This window comes from Pleurodeles waltl, chromosome 6 (assembly GCF_031143425.1).
Source record: "Pleurodeles waltl isolate 20211129_DDA chromosome 6, aPleWal1.hap1.20221129, whole genome shotgun sequence".
NCBI classification, from domain to species: domain Eukaryota; kingdom Metazoa; phylum Chordata; class Amphibia; order Caudata; family Salamandridae; genus Pleurodeles; species Pleurodeles waltl.
Genome location: NC_090445.1, coordinates 1,708,085,794 through 1,708,102,052, shown reverse-complemented (window position 1 = coordinate 1,708,102,052; position 16,259 = coordinate 1,708,085,794). Strand labels below are relative to the sequence as shown.

Below are 16,259 nucleotides of genomic sequence, written 5' to 3'. Positions count from 1 at the left end.
CGACTAGCGAACAATGAGGTATCTCGCAGCTCATGGTGGGCTGCCTCTTGTGTCATCCACATGACTTAAGGAGAGCGTTTGCGACTAGTGAACAATGAGGAATCTCGCAGCTCATGGTGGGGTGCCTCTTGTAACATCTGCATGACTTAAGGAGAGCATCTGCGACTCGTGAACAATGAGGTATCTTAAAGCTCGTGGTGGGCTGCCTCTTGTCTCATCCACATGACTTAAGGAGAGCATCTGCGACTAGTGAACAATGAGGTATCTCACAGCTCGTGGTGGGCTGCCTCTTGTAACATCCTCATGATTTAAGGAGAGCATCTGCGACTCGTGAACAATGAGGTATCTCACAGCTCATGGTGGGCTGCCTCTTGTAACATCCGCATGACTTAAGGAGAGTATCTATGACTAGCGAGCAATAAGGTATCTCGCAGCTCATGGTGGGCTGCCTCTTGTGTCATCCACATGACTTAAGGGGAGCATCTGCGACTAGCGAACAAGGAGGTATCTCACAGCTCATGGTGGGCTGCCTCTTGTAACATCAGCATGACTTAAGGAGAGCATCTATGACTAGCGAGCAATGAGGTATCTCACAGCTCGTGGTGGGCTGCCTCTTGTGTCATCCGCATGACTTAAGGAGAATGAGGTATCTCACAGCTCATGGTGAGCTGCCTCTGTGTCATCCGCATGACTTAAGGAGAGCATCTGCGACTAGTGAACAATGAGGTATCTTAAAGCTTGTGGTGGGCTGCCTCTTGTCTCATCCACATGACTTAAGGAGAGCATCTGCGACTAGTGAACAATGAGGTATCTCACAGCTCGTGGTGGGCTGCCTCTTGTCTCATCCACATGACTTAAGGAGAGCATCTGCGACTAGTGAACAATGAGGTATCTCGCAGCTCATGGTGGGCTGCCTCTTGTAACATCCGCATGACTTAAGGAGAGTATCTATGACTAGCGAGCAATGAGGTATCTCGCAGCTCATGGTGGGCTGCCTCTTGTGTCATTCACATGACTTAAGGGGAGCATCTGCGACTAGCGAACAATGAGGTATCTCACAGCTCATGGTGGGCTGCCTCTTGTAACATCGGCATGACTTAAGGAGAGCATCTATGACTAGCGAGCAATGAGGTATCTCACAGCTCGTGGTGGGCTGCCTCTTGTGTCATTCACATGACTTAAGGAGAGCATCTGTGACTAGCGAACAATGAGGTATCTCGCAGCTCATGGTGGGCTGCCTCTTGTAACATCCGCATGACTTAAGGAGAGCATCTGCGACTAGTGAACAATGAGGTATCTCACAGATCGTGGTGGGCTGCCTCTTGTAACATCAGCTTGACTGAAGGCAAGTACCTGGCATGAGCAAACAGTGATTTAGCTCAGAACTCTTGATGGGCTGCCTCTTGTGTCATACGCATGATTTAAGGAGAGCATCTGCGACTAGCTGTCCCTCTTGGATGACGGAGGTACCGCTCTTCCTCTCCTCCTATGCAAGATGATAAAGAACATCTACATTTTCCTACTGTTGAGGATCAGGTCTGCCAATTAACACAGTTGAATTGTAGATTTGCTACTGTTTTTCCTGAATTGTCCCCACTTTCGTTCTCCCAACATCCAGCTTTTAGATTCCTGATTAGATGCAAGATTTGTTACAGGAACAAGGTTAATGGACCGCGCAAATGATGTTCCCACAATAAGTGGTTCTGGTATACACAAGATCAACTATGATTCAGTGCCCTGAAATGTTCTTAATGCCTGTGCGGTGTGTAAGTAACAGAATAACAATAATAATAATAATCCTTTGTAGATGATCTGAACTTCCTTTCTACTCTATGTCCCTGATTAAATCATTTCTGGAGTGAGTTCTGCAAACCTCTCATCTCTGCGGGATGACACCAGGAGACAGAGGCAAGTATGGGTTCTTGTACTGAAGATGGTTTGTAGAGCCTAAGGGGGGGGGAGAAGACTAACCTACTTCTTCCTGCACTAAAGGTCTAGTACCGCAAGCTGTGGTGAGATCCTGTCTGATGGAAAGAGCAGGTATGATACATCTTTTGGTAGTGACCCAGAGGTCTACTGGCGCACACTGTGGTGAGATCCTGTGTGATGGGAGGGAACGAGTACAAAATGTTTCCTGATAGTGACCCAGCGGTCTAGTACCGCATGCTGTGGTGAGATCCTGTCTGATGGGAGGCACCGAGCATGATACATCTCCTGATAGTGACCCAGGGGTCTAGTGCCGCAAGCTGTGGTGAGATCCTGTCTGATGGGAGGCACCGAGCATGATACATCTCCTGATAGTGACCCAGGGGTCTAGTACCACATGATGTGGTGAGATCCTGTCTGATGGGAGGCATCGAGCATGATACATCTCCTGAAAGTGACCCAGGGGTCTAGTACCACATGATGTGGTGAGGTTGTGTCTGATGGGAGGCACCGAGCATGATACATCTCCTGAAAGTGACCCAGAGGTCTAGTGCCGCAAGCTGTGGTGAGATCCTGTCTGATGGGAGGCACCGAGCATGATACATCTCCTGAAAGTGACCCAGGGGTCTAGTACCTCAAGCTGTGGTGAGATCCTGTCTGATGGGAGGCACCGAGCATGATACATCTCCTGATAGTGACCCAGGGGTCTAGTACCGCATGCTGTGGTGAGATCCTGTCTGATGGGAGGGAACGATACAAAACGTTTCCTGATAGTGACCCAGAGGTCTAGTACCACATGATGTGGTGAGGTTGTGTCTGATGGGAGGCACCGAGCATGATACATCTCCTGAAAGTGACCCAGCGGTCTAGTACCGCATGCTGTGGTGAGATCCTGTCTGATGGGAGGCACCGAGCATGATACATCTCCTGAAAGTGACCCAGCGGTCTAGTACCGCATGCTGTGGTGAGATCCTGTCTGATGGGAGGCACCGAGCATGATACATCTCCTGAAAGTGACCCAGAGGTCTAGTACCGCAAGCTGTGGTGAGATCCTGTCTGATGGGAGGCACCGAGCATGATACATCTCCTGAAAGTGACCCAGCGGTCTAGTACCGCATGCTGTGGTGAGATCCTGTCTGATGGGAGGCACCGAGCATGATACATCTCCTGAAAGTGACCCAGCGGTCTAGTACCGCATGCTGTGGTGAGATCCTGTCTGATGGGAGGCACCGAGCATGATACATCTCCTGAAAGTGACCCAGAGGTCTAGTACCGCAAGCTGTGGTGAGATCCTGTCTGATGGGAGGCACCGAGCATGATACATCTCCTGAAAGTGACCCAGCGGTCTAGTACCGCATGCTGTGGTGAGATCCTGTCTGATGGGAGGCACCGAGCATGATAAATCTCCTGACACTGACCCAGAAGTCTAGTACCGCATGCTGTGGTGAGGTTTTGTCTGATGGGAGGGAACGAGTATGATAAATCTCCTGACACTGACCCAGAAGTCAAGTACCGCAAGCTGTGGTGAGATCCTGTCTGATGGCAGGCATCGAGCATGATACATCTCCTGAAAGTGACCCATGGGTCTAGTACCACAAGCTGTGGTGATATCCTCTCCGATGGGGGTGGGACGAGTATCACACATCTCCTGCTCATGACCCAGAGGTCTAGTACCGCACGCTGTGCTGAGATTGCGTCTGATGGGAGGGAACAAGTACGATACATCTCCTCCTGACCTAGAGAGTCTGTCCAGAGTTCCTCACAGGTTTGGTCTGCTCCTTTGCCTTGATTTTGTGACTTTCCGGTTAGAGGTGGACACCTTCTTCGTAATAGTGTGGACAGTGAACAGATACAATTGAAGGAGCAGAAGTTAATGGTTCTTCTGCTGGTCTCTTAGGGCACTCTGTAAAGATATATTCTTGAATTGCGTCAAAAACAGAAATTTTTTTTGCAACTACATTTCTGTTTCAAGAGAAAGCTTTTTGGGATCAAAAAGGCTTGCATCCTTTTTGTGATGCTGATGCCAGAATCTGACAGACCTTTCTGCATAGGAGGATCTTGGTTTTCGGATGAAAGCGGACCACTCTTCTTTGGAGATGGTTTGGGTGAACATACTTTGCCCCTTTGTCATGATTTTTTATATGTTTTGACACTGAAGTGTTGTATTCTGTGGCCTAGTTAAACATCAAATGTGTTTTTTCTCTTTTAACTTGGATTGACTTAATTTAACATGATGTTTGTGGGAGTTGTGATATGAAGATTTTGCAATTTGGGGCACTGCAGTTTAGGGTTGTCAAGAAAAATTAAGAAAACTTTTGAAACCGATCCAGATAGGTGAATAACTTGTAGCTCCTGACCTGGTGCCCGAATGAACTTTGAGAACTGTCCTCTAGTTTCGATCCATTCATTCAAAGTCTAAAACTTCTGTGTTGAAACCGACAAATGAGGGTACAGCTGCAGAGTCTGCACTTGTCCAAATTCAGACTTCTGACACATCACATAGAAGCACACTGTTTTTATTTGTGCATATTAAATGGTGGTAGATTGAAAACACCACACTCTTTGCACCGAGTGTCACCTAGACTCGTGGAAGGCACAAATAACATCCTCTTATAGCACAGATATCACTGGGGATCATTAGGGGGAACCTAAATGGTGTCTGCACATAACCAAAATCCAAAACACGTTAAAAAAGTACTCTTTAACCAAAAGTCCTTATTTACTACCTGAAGATCTGTGTAGAGTTGCAGATGGCCAGGCCTTGATTTCCACCATTTTCAGATTTCCTGTAGATCTGCCCCGGCTGCTACTTTTTGTCTTTGGAAACATGAACTTTAACGTTTTTGGAAAAGTGGGTACATTTTGTGTCATAATTAGAACAACGCTACCCAACCTCAATAAACTCTAAAAAGGCTGTAGCACTGCCACATCACCACGCCCTTGTGGATCCAGCTATGGTTGAGACTCGGCATAACGTAGCCTTTCTAAGATGCACGTTCAGGTGGTCAAATAATGCACAGCATGTGAGTTTAGAACAGATTCATGCCACCAAAGGACCATTAACTTCACACCTCAGTGCCTGAACCGGGTGTAGGAATCAAACTATAGACCCCAGTACCCTACTAAGAGGTCTTATGTTCATTTGTATAGCTCACTAATCACCCAAGAGGGTATCCAAGCGCTTGGGCAGGTGTGTGGTCCCCAAGGTGCTTATACAAAAAGCCAGGTCTTCAGCTTCTCGTGGAACTCAAGAAGTGAGTAGGAGGCTGGTAAATGATGGGATGTTGTACCATGCCTTAAGTGCGATGCAGGTGAAAGAGGGATCTCCTGTTTTGCTTCTGCAGATGCAGGGAGTGTGTGCGAGGAAGAGTGAGGCACGTAGTAGGTGTTCGGTGGGTTGGTGAAAAAGTATGTGGCTGTTCTGATATCCTGGTACTGTGTTGTGCATGGTCTGTACCTTACCTGCCACACTAAGCCGCAGACTCTTCTTAGCGCCAGTCTTAAGTGCTGAGTGACTGACATAGCAGGTGTACAGGGCTCCATGCTCCTTGGGATCCCCCCACACACGCACGTAGCTGCTGACGGTGAAGGTGCCATCGGGGCTGGCACGGTGATTGGATTGCCAGGAACTTGTAAGATACTCCACCTCGCCCGCTGTACCGTTCCGCCGTAGCCACTCCACTGTCACATCCAACGGGTAGTAGGCTGCCGCCTCGCACTCCAGCACCTGGTCCCGGCCCGGCACCACGTAGAGAGGGTCAGGGTGGAGGGTCACCCGGGGCGGCTCTACCGGATAGAGGGATAGGGTGTTAACAAGCAAGCACATAAAAGAGGCCTCTATTTGGCCTAAAGAGTTCATCTCATCTGCTGCCCTAGTAGTGTTCCTACTTGTAACACACCTTGGTCATTGCTCCTGCCTACATACAATGAGATAAGTCTCATGTCTAACCTGCAAGCTTCAGGTCATACAAAATTACACACATTTCCAACACTAAAATCAAAGGGCCTGATTTATATTTGGGTGGACAAGTTATTTCCCCACAATGGTGACGGATATCTTGTTCGCCCAAATATAAATCCCATTATTTCAGATATCAGTTGTGACCGAGTAACCCGTCCGGAGAAATATCAATCAGGCCCTAAGTCTGATTCAGACAACTGCATGTACACTGGGGGTCACGTTAGTTCAGATTTGGAAAGCTGAGGGTCACACACACATGTGGAATATGCAGGTTTCTGAGTGATGGGCTTTGTAGAGGGGTTGCCTCCACCAAACCAAGAATCAGTCAAGGCATACCCATGGCTTATTGTTTGAATATGTTGAGTGCAGTGTCTACACCCCCCTACAATCTCTTACCAGCGATCCGTAGCTCCACAGCCTGCTGTACGTGGAGGTAGGGGGTGTAGACGATGCAGATGTAGGTTCCCTCGTGCTTGACGCTCACATCGTGCAGGAGGAGCGAGGCGTTTCCATGGCGGTGCATTTCCTGGAAGAAGATCTCAGCACCTTCTTGTGCAACAAGGATGCGGTCTGTCACTCCATCATAGGCGTACACCACGTCTCCAGACCCCTGGAATTGGTAGCGCCACTCAACTGAGAAGCGGTCACCCTTCACCGCTGAGAAGGCGCAGTCCAGCACTACTTTGGATCCCAGGCGGGCCGCAATCTTGGGGGTATTTGTAAAGATATTCAGAGCAACTAGACATAGGAGCAAAGAGAGGTAATCATTAAAATATAGAAACAGCTCCTACTTCTGCAGTCATGGAGACTCACTACAAACACCTCTATGTACAGTACCACCTGCCTTTTCTACAGATTTTTTATAATTATTTATTGGTGATTTTTCTGGCAATCCAACAATGCTGCTCATCGATAAATGACAAAATAATAGCTATAATGAAGTGGAAAGGGAAGAGTTAAGTTCAGTTTTCTCCCTGGGAGGGTGCGGGGGGGTATGCCCACACTATTCCTGTCAGACAACAGTGGCCCCAAGGTAATAGGGAATCCTGGGCGATTCCCAGCTCGGGGATGGGGGGATCCCATGCATACCCCCTCCCTTTTATTAAACTTAACAGCCCCAGGAGATGGGGTCCCCTGGTGCCTCTTCAAGGCTCAGGGAGAGGGGCCACGCACACCCTCCCCTTAAAAAAATCAAAGTGGTCTAGGAGGATGGGGTCCCCGGGGCCTGGTTAAGCCCTGGGGGAGGAGGGAGGTTGCATATTCCCCTCCCTTAAAAAAACAATGTGGCCCCAGGAAATGGGGAACCCGTGGCCTTTAAAAGACTCAGAGAGTGGGGCCACATGCCATACTCACTTTAATATTGACATACCAGCCCGAGGGACGGAGCCGCATAACACCTCCCTCTTCTTAATGATGACTATGTCACAAAAACCACTGAACTAATTTAGACCAAATCACAAAAAGTAAAATTTCTGCACCAAGATCCAGCTTTCTGCCACATTTGGTGTAAAGTTGTAGCTTTGTTTCATTTCCTTTGAAAAAAATTGAAAAATGAAAGGAAAAACCCTTTTGGGTACCCCTTTTCTCTAGGCCCCAACTTGACAGATCACCCCAGAGTTTTCCAGTTAGGAGCTCCAGTGAAAGAACAAGTTTTTTTAAACGTTTTGTGAAGATTCGTCAAACGGCACCAAAGTTTTTAGGAAAACAAAGAAGCGTTTTCTATGGAAACGTGGTCCTAACTATAACTACCCAGCGGTGACCGTCCCTGGATATTATTATTATTGTTATAATTATATTATGGAATTCTTGGTGCCCCCGCAGATCCAACCCATAGGTTCATCCCTCCATTCTCCAGCGTAAGGCTCACGGTCCAAACTCTGGTGGTCTACTCTCCTTGTTGGCTTCCCAAAGGAGCTTTCCAAATCTGAACTACAGACCTTAGCAGCCTGCTGAATATATTATCAGGTCTGCAACCCCAACATTCAGTTGGTGTGTGCATGGACCCCAAGGGCTCCTGAAAGGCCGGCAGTCGTCTGCCGGCGAGACGCCCCCGCAGAATGTCACATGGCACTAACAGAACCACAGGGGGAACCCTGTGTCTCATCTACAGAGGATTCTGGCTCCCTGGCCCGAGCTGCAAAGTGGAACTGTGGGTCCAATGTTAATCAGTGACCTGGTGGAGCTGTGCGGAGCAGCAGAAAGCGCTATAAAGTGGGCTCTGGGAATCAGTGACGCACCGATCGTTTAACAAGGAGCAAACATTTCTACCACCTGCAACTGTTCTTCCCAGCCCTGGCAGAACCAGCGGGAGTGTCCTGAGAGATGACAACCAGTGGTGCAGTTGCCACCATCTATGGCTTCCTTTGTCCACAGCTCTGCGAGAAGAAGCCTTCTTCTTGGTTCCTAACCACCATCACCACGAGGGCAGCCAGGTTCTCACTTCCTTGGTCAGCTTTCCTGGGAGACGCAGCCACTTAGTGTTTTTTTTTTAAATCAGATTTCTTCTGAGAAGTGGCCATCCTGTGGTTTCCTTTGCCTGCCTCACCGAACTGGCATCTTCCTTTGCCAGCATTTCCACGAGCGGACACTGTATTTTAGCTTCTTTCATCTGCATCTCTGCAAGGAGCTGCTGTCCTACGGGTTCTTTACCTACCATCGCCATAGGCGGCAGCCATATCATGGCTTCCTTCTTTAGCATCGCTGCAAGAAGCGGCCATCTTGTGGCATCCTTCATCAGCGTTGCTGCAAGAAGCGGCCAACTTGTGGCATCCTACATCAGCATCGCTGCAAGAAGCGGCCATCTTGTGGCATCCTTCATCAGCATAGCCGCAAGAAGCGGCCATCTTGTGGCATCATTTATCAGCATTGCTACAAGAAGCGGCCATCTTGTGGCATCCTTTTTCAGCACCTCTGCGTGAAACGTACACCCTGTAACTTCTGTCACCATCTTCTCAAGAAGCAGCCATTGCTTCCTTTGTCAGCATCAATACCAGAAGTAGCCATCTTGTAGCTTCCATTCTTAGCATCACTACAAGAAGCAGCCATCTTGCAGTTTCCTTTGTTAGCACTGCTGCAGGTAGGAGCCATTGCTTCCTTTATCAGCATCACTATGAGAAGCAGCCATTTTCTAGCTTCCTTTGTCAGTCCTGCTGCAAAAGTTGAACCAAAAGTCTTAATTAGGCCAAAAGTCGAACTTTACACCTGAAGTCTAACGTAGACCAAAAGTCTAACATAGACCAAAAGTATATCTTAGCCGAAATGTCTAAATTTTTCAGCCGAAAGGTCTAACTTCGACCTAGAGTCTAACTTTGCACCTAAACACTAAGACCAAGGGCCATATGTATGAACACATTTTCCGATAGACATAGAATGGGTAAAAACCTTTGATACATATGGCCCCAAAAGTCTAACTTAGACCACAAAGTCTAACTTTACACCTGAAGTCTAACTTAGTCGAAAAGTCTAACTTAGACCAAAAGTCTAACTGAGACCAAAAGTCTAACTGAGACCAAAAGTCTAAATTTACACCTAAAGTCTAACTTAGGCCAAAAGTCTAACTTAGAACAAAAGTCTAACTGAGACCAAAAGTCTAACTGAGACCAAAAGTCTAACTGTGACCAAAAGTCTCTACTTTAGGCATAAAGTCTAACTGAGACCAAAAGTCTAACTTAGACCAGAAGTGTAACTTTACACCTAAAGTAAACTCTACACCTAAAGTCTAACTTAGACCTAAAGTCTAACTTTACTACTTTTCGGTGTTAACAAAGGTAAAGTTAGACCAAAAGTGTAACTTTACACCTAACGTCTAACTTAGACCTAATAGACATTAGACCTAAAGTCTAACTTTACAGCTAACGTGTAACTTAGACCTAAAGTCTAATTTAGATCTAAAGTCTAGCTTTACTACTTTTCGGTATTCACAAAGGTAAGTTACTACTAGTAAAGTTAGACTTTAGGTCCAAACTTAGAGTTTAGGTCTAAAATTAGCCTTTTGTTCTAACTTTAACCTCGTGAATCGGACTCTGAAGTTCACCTTACTGCCCAGGACTCCCATATCTCATGAGTCTGCCACAGTCGAGCAGAGAGGATTACTTGGAGGGGGTGGCATGATATTGAAAAACAATAAAAAGTCAGTCTCCTGCCTGAGGTATCACCTCTAAAACATCCTGCTGTTAATTTACAATAGACACTGCTCACAAAACATGAACTGAAGCAGTTCTCCATAACACAGTGGTAAGTACCCCAGATGGTGTGGCAGGCTCGGTCACTGCCAGGCCTCCGCTTTACCTCCGCAGGTGGTCAGCGGGGCAGGCGTGACAGCGATCAATATCAAATCCCACAAGTCCGAAACGGGGTACAACTGGCTCAATCCTACCTTTTGGGCACCAGTTCTTGTTCCATTCGTTCAGGCCACAACCGATGGTCTACCAAGAGCATGGAGAGGCAGTCTTCTTACGCAGACTTAGAAAGGTGATGTCTCTACCCCTAGTAGCCACACATGGTTTGCAGTCTCACATGCAGAGTGTCCTGCATGGTTGGATAACATATCCTACTAGACAGGCGTCCGCCAGGGTTCATATACTACAGATAAAGTTTTTGTACTATTGGTTGTGGTGAGATCTGCGCTGTTCGCCAAAGGTCACTGGCTGTGTTGCTGCTGTGTGGACCACAGGACAGACAGGTGGACAGGAGGAGTCTAGCTTGGTCCGGCATCGCTAAATTCTCTTAAAGCTTTTTATCCCCAGAGATGGGTCCAAGTTCAAACTAGTATCAATAGGGCCTCAAGCCTGGATCTGAAACTTTGTCTGGATTTAAGCAAGGCTTCAAACTTGCTCCAGATATGGAATGTATCAGTAGCATTTAAAGAACTATTTACACGCGCAGTCATTACCCCAATGTCAGCCACAAAGAGAAGTTTCAGGGAAGATCTGCGGAAAATAGAGAAAATGAAATGTGGGGTAACCTCAGCTGAGTTTTAGGAATCACCAGTGACTCAGAGATATCTCACTGGCCGCCTACCACCCCATACTAGAAATGCTTAGAAGTGTGATCGCTGCAAATAACTGAGGACACTGGAAACATTCCCCTACAGGAAGCCAGATCTGCAGAGTATGTGTTCTGGGTCCTGAGCTGTGCCCAGGCTGCTTTGCAGCTATTTTTAAAGCAGGTGCATGGAAGTGCGGGCAGAGGAAGCCGGATCAACCAATATGCTTGGTAAAGAGCAGTTATTTTTACAGTGGTTTGAACACTATAGGAGTTACATTTTTTGTGTCTATAAAAAAGGTATATGCATAATCTCTTGAAAGTGACAACTCTTTAATTTATACATGTAGCAAAGTCACCTCTTTTTTGCACAGATATCCCCATGTTTTGCCTGTTATCCATGTGCTTAGACTGTAGATTCTACTTAGGTACCCAGGGCACTGGGGCACTAGGGGTCTCCCAGGGGGCAGCAGCATGTATTATGCCACCCAAGGGAGCCCATACAAAATGTGTAAGCAGGCCTGCCCTTTGCAGCCTGCATGAAAAGCTGCATGCACTCTTTCACCACTGGTCACTACACCAGGTCACTGTAAGTCACCCCTGTGGTAGGCCCTTTCAGCCCAAAGGGCAGGGTGCAGGTCCCAGTGTGTGTGGGCAGGTGCCCCTACGAACTCCAGTTCCAATTCCCTGGACTTTGTAAGTGCGGGAAGCCATTTTAGCTATGTACTGGCCACTGGTCACTACCCGTGGTCCAGCTACATAAAGATAACTCCAAACCTGGGCATGTTTGGTATCAAACATGTCGGAATAATACCCCAATACTGATTCCAGTATTGGTGGCATGATTCAATGCACTCTGGGGGTTCCTTACAGGATCCCCCAGTTTTGCTCCTACCAGTCTTTGTGTGTCTGCAGCCAGCTCGCAGTGCTGCAGAGCCTCAGACATGATTGTGAGCTCGTGCTACTAACAAGCTCGAGCAGGGGACAGCTGAACAAAGGATTTCCTGTAGAAGGGTGCAATCCCCTCTCCTTTGGAAATAGGTGTTACTGGGCTGGCGAGGGGTATTCTCCTCGCACCACCGGCCTGCTTTGAAGGCGCCCTCCTTGCATAATCTGGTTTGCACCAGTCCAGGGACCTCCTCTGGTGCAAAACACACAAAGGAAAGGGGAGTGTCCAGTCCCCTAGCCATCTCCACCCCTAGGGTGGTGCCCAGAGCTGCTCCAGGTGACCACGTGGTTCTGCCATCTTGGAGCCTCTGGGAGCATCTGATTGGGAAGGCCAGGTAGCGGACGTCAGTGACCCCCTCCTGATAGGTGGTCATCCCAGAAAGTGACCAAACCCCCTTTTTGGGCTATTCAGGGACTCTATTGAGGGTGGGTTCCCAGATTTGTCAATCAAGACTCCACCAGGAGCTCTCTGCAAAGACATCTTCTGCTCCTGGCCTCCAGAATCGCTGCTGGGCTGCACAGGAACCGAACAAGACTGCACCGCCTGAGACAACCACTCCTTGCAGTATTGTATCCGTGGCTCCTATCAGCAATCTGCAACATCTCCACAGCTGTGTAACCTCTGGGGTCGGCAAGACTTCAGCTGTGCCAAGAAGAGATCTCTGTTGGAGTGAAGGAGTCACTCTCTTGAATCCGCAGGTACCTAAGGCAAAAACATCCAGCTTGTGGGATCTTCTGACCTCCAAATCTGTGAAGATTCTCCAAAACAGGTGGTGGTTCCGAGGGATCCCCTGGGTCCTCTCTGCCTTCTGTCCAATGTGGGAGACAGTGAGCCTTTGCCTCTGCCACGGGGACAGAATTCCTGTGCATCATGGCTGTTGCACCAGTCAAGGCTTGTTGACTTCTGCTCTGACGGATCTTTGGGCTCCAAATAGCCCTAGCCCCCAGCACTCTACCTCTGCAAGGACAGTCTCCTCTCTGCTGTTCCAGTGACGTGGTACTCCTCTTCAGGTGTGCTGCCTGGGCTTCAATGACACTTACTGTGCCTGCTGCCAGTGGGGGCTCCAATTGCTTCTGCTGGCTCTCCCCCAGGAGCTTGCTGGTCCTTCACAGCTCTGCAAAACCTTCAACAGCTTCTTTTACATTTGCCTGTGCTTGTTGGATGGTCGCCCTGACCACTGACCAATCTGCAGTCTATCAGGCGTCGAGGGACTGCTCGCAGGTGACTCCTGAGACTCCTCTTAAGCTCTGTGACTCCGCAGCTGGACTTCATCCATCACCGTCGATCTGGATCGTCAGCTACAGAAGAGTGGGCATTGGCTCCTGCCCACCTGGACAGTCCTGCTTGGAATGGACTCTGTCCCCTTCTTTTGCAGGTCTCCTCTCCCAGAATCCACCCTTGGGTCCACTGGTCCGATCCTGCTTCTGCTTTCTCCAACCGCGGCGTCCCAATGTTAACCTAAGGGAGAATAGGGTAATTTACAACTCTGCACCTGGCCGCTGGGGATCTTCTAGGTACTTACATTTTGGGGTTCCACTCTCCCCCAGCCCTTGTCTAACTACTCCATACACTCTGGTGGTGAACACCCATTCGCATTCCATTTGTTTAGTATATGGTTTGCCCCCCCCCCCCCATAGGGCCATTGCTAATTGATGCTTTTCCTGAGTACTTACCTGTGTATATTTTGTCTGTTCATACCTCCAGAGGGAGGTATACCGATGGTAGTATAGTTTGGTGTGCCTACAATAAAGTACCTTTATTTTTGCAGCACTGTGGTTCCTTTCATATATGATAAGTTACTGTGTGACTACTGTGGTATTGCAAGTGCTTCACATGTCTCCCAGATAAGTCTCCCCTAGAGAGCCCTGGCGGTCTTGACATTGTAACACTAACTCATTGGGGTTGCCTGGACCTAGTATAAGGTGTGCCAGCATAGGTGTTCCCCACACACTGGGCCAGCTTCCTACAATACCTTCTTGCTTTTATATTTATGTAAGTCCTCATGCTTTGGTCTGGGTATCTAAGTGCTGGAAGTAGGGACATTTCTGCTTGAACATTATTATGAAATTAGGGACTATGAAGTAATAGTCTGATAATGTGCATTTTTTTCCTAGGGTCGTAGACTAATGTTCTAAATTATTATAAATGACGTACATGGAGTGGGGTGTAGTAGAGTGGCGTAGAGTGGAGTGACGTGGTATGGTATTGAGTGGCATAGAACATAGTGTAGTGACATAGAGTGGCAAAAACTGGAGTGGAGTGGCACTGAGTTTCCTAGAGTGGAGTGGCATAGTTTAGACTGGTGTAGAGTGGAGAGGCTTAGAGTGGCACCTAGTGGGTGGAGTGAAGTGGCGTGGTGTGGAGTAGAGTAGGGTAGAGCAGGGTGGTGTGGAATAGAGCAGAGTTAAGTACAGCAGAACGGCATCGAGTGGCATTGTGTGGAGTGGTGTGGACTAGAGTCGAGTGGCATAGCGTGGAGTGGAGTTTCAGAGAGTGGTGGAGAGGAAAGTGACCTATAACAGAGTAGCATGAAGTGGGGTCGCATGGAGTAGAGTGGTGTAGAGTGTCCTGGAGTGGCAGACAGTGGCATGCAGTATAGATGTGCGTGGAGTGATGTAGAGCAGAGTGGTGTTGCGTAAAGTGGAGTGCTTGTAGAGTGACACTTTGTGGAGTAGAGTGGCATAGAGTAGGGTGGCGCAGAGTAGAGTGTTTTCAAGTGGCGCAAAGTAGAGTGGAGTGGTGTATAGTAGAGTGGAATGGCACAGAGTAGAGTGGAGCAGAACAGAGTGGAGTGCAGTGGCATAGAGTGGAGTGAAGTGGCGTGGGGTACAGAGGTGCCCGCCAGTCTGCAGAGGGAACCTTCATCAAGGCAATGTAGTAGCAGTCTTTTGCGCCAGCATCAATGAACTATCCAAGTCTGCAGCCGCGTCTACTGCAGTGAACTCACACTCTGTGGCCTGTGTCCTTTCTTAAGCGCTATAAGAAGCCACGACTAACGGTGCTTAATGCTTACGCGGATCATCCTGTCTCAAACAATACTGAACGGCTCACAAGGTGCTTCATAAAACACTGATGGCATACCCAGTGCTTGTCGGCTGTTTCAGAGACAAAAGGAACAGAACTGAAAAGGAGTATTTTCCATGGTCTATTAATACAAAACAATTGGAACTCAAAACAATGAAGATTTATAACAAATGCTCTTTTACAATCTCTTCCAGCACCAGTCCCTGGATCGCGAGCCTGCAGTCTAGTCTTCCTTCTTGATCCACACTGAAGTGTCGCTATAAGGTGCTAAGGTATGGGCTTCGGGTCACTGCTTGAGCCAGGTGAAGCCTCTTGACAGGATCCCCATCATTGACACACCATGAAAGGTCATTAAACAAAATGCATTTCTTTACCAACCACTAGATGGCAGAAGTATGCAAAGCATGTGAAGTATAATAATGCTGCAAAACTGAAAATGTAAATTCTCTCTAGCTCTGTCTCCCCCCCCCAAGCTCCTGTCGAAGGAGTGTTGTGATGAACGCTTACCCATGGTGCTCTTGGCCTGCCCCTTCTGGCCCTCAGGTCCTGGTACCTCCCTGTGGATGCTGGAGATGCTGAAGGTTTTTTGGGGGTTCTGCAGGTTGCTGATGTACCAAGCCCCACCCAGGTCCAAGGGGCTCTGCTGCTCTGGGGTCAGAGAAAGGGCCCAGTCCACGAAGGCTACCTGGGGCTTGAAGGGGGACACCTCACAGAAGGAAGCAACCCTCTTCTCCGATGCCTGCTGCTGGCGCAACTTGGGGTTCAGGAGCCTTCTGGTGGGGTCTGCAAGGAGAGAGAAGGTAAAAAAAGGTCACAGAGACACAAGCATCACCTGCCCCAAGCCAGCACCCTGTGCAGAGCTTCACCACAGCAAAACCAATATCTTGCCACTGCCAATCCTAGGCCCAAACCAACACCAGATGATAGCCCACACCAGCGCCCAAATAATCACCAGGCTCAAAGCAAAGCCCTGACCCAACATCCATCACAACAAAACAAAGGCTATAACCAGTAAAAATCTTAACCCAAGTCCAAAAATATTAAAACCAGGCCCAAGCCAATGGCACACGTAAGTCAACACAAAGTCCAGCTCCACTATTACAAAGCCAATGGCACATGCCAACACCAGGCCACAGTCAATCTCAGGAGCAAAGGTCCGCCCCAACAGGACCAAGGCCAGCCTCAAAACAACGTCAAGGCCAGGCAGAAACCAACGTTGGGCCAGCGCCAAGACCAGGCCCAGGCTAACACTAGGCCCAGATCTACACTCCAACAAAGCCAATGCCAAGCTCCAGCCAACACTGGAAGCAAGTTTCTGCCCTAACAAAGAGCCTTAATGGACGCATTTAACCCATAGGTTCATCAGAACCAACTGAAAGGAAAAGCTTTGTCCACAACTACCCCCACTCCCCCTCT

The 16,259-nt window shown here is 48.3% G+C and overlaps 1 protein-coding gene across 2 annotated transcripts in view; it reads right to left on the bottom strand.

Annotated features, from left to right (window-relative positions):
* The window catches only part of TAPBP (TAP binding protein), a 61,395-nt gene that overhangs the window by 32,576 nt on the left and 12,560 nt on the right, over positions 1 to 16,259 (bottom strand). For both annotated transcript variants that reach the window (XM_069241869.1, XM_069241870.1), the window contains exons 3-5: positions 15,351 to 15,626; positions 6,284 to 6,625; positions 5,389 to 5,712 (exon numbers count right to left, since the gene is read on the bottom strand). In XM_069241869.1, the coding sequence (XP_069097970.1) occupies positions 5,389 to 5,712; positions 6,284 to 6,625; positions 15,351 to 15,626 (942 nt within the window). The remainder of the gene's footprint in view (positions 1 to 5,388; positions 5,713 to 6,283; positions 6,626 to 15,350; positions 15,627 to 16,259) is intronic.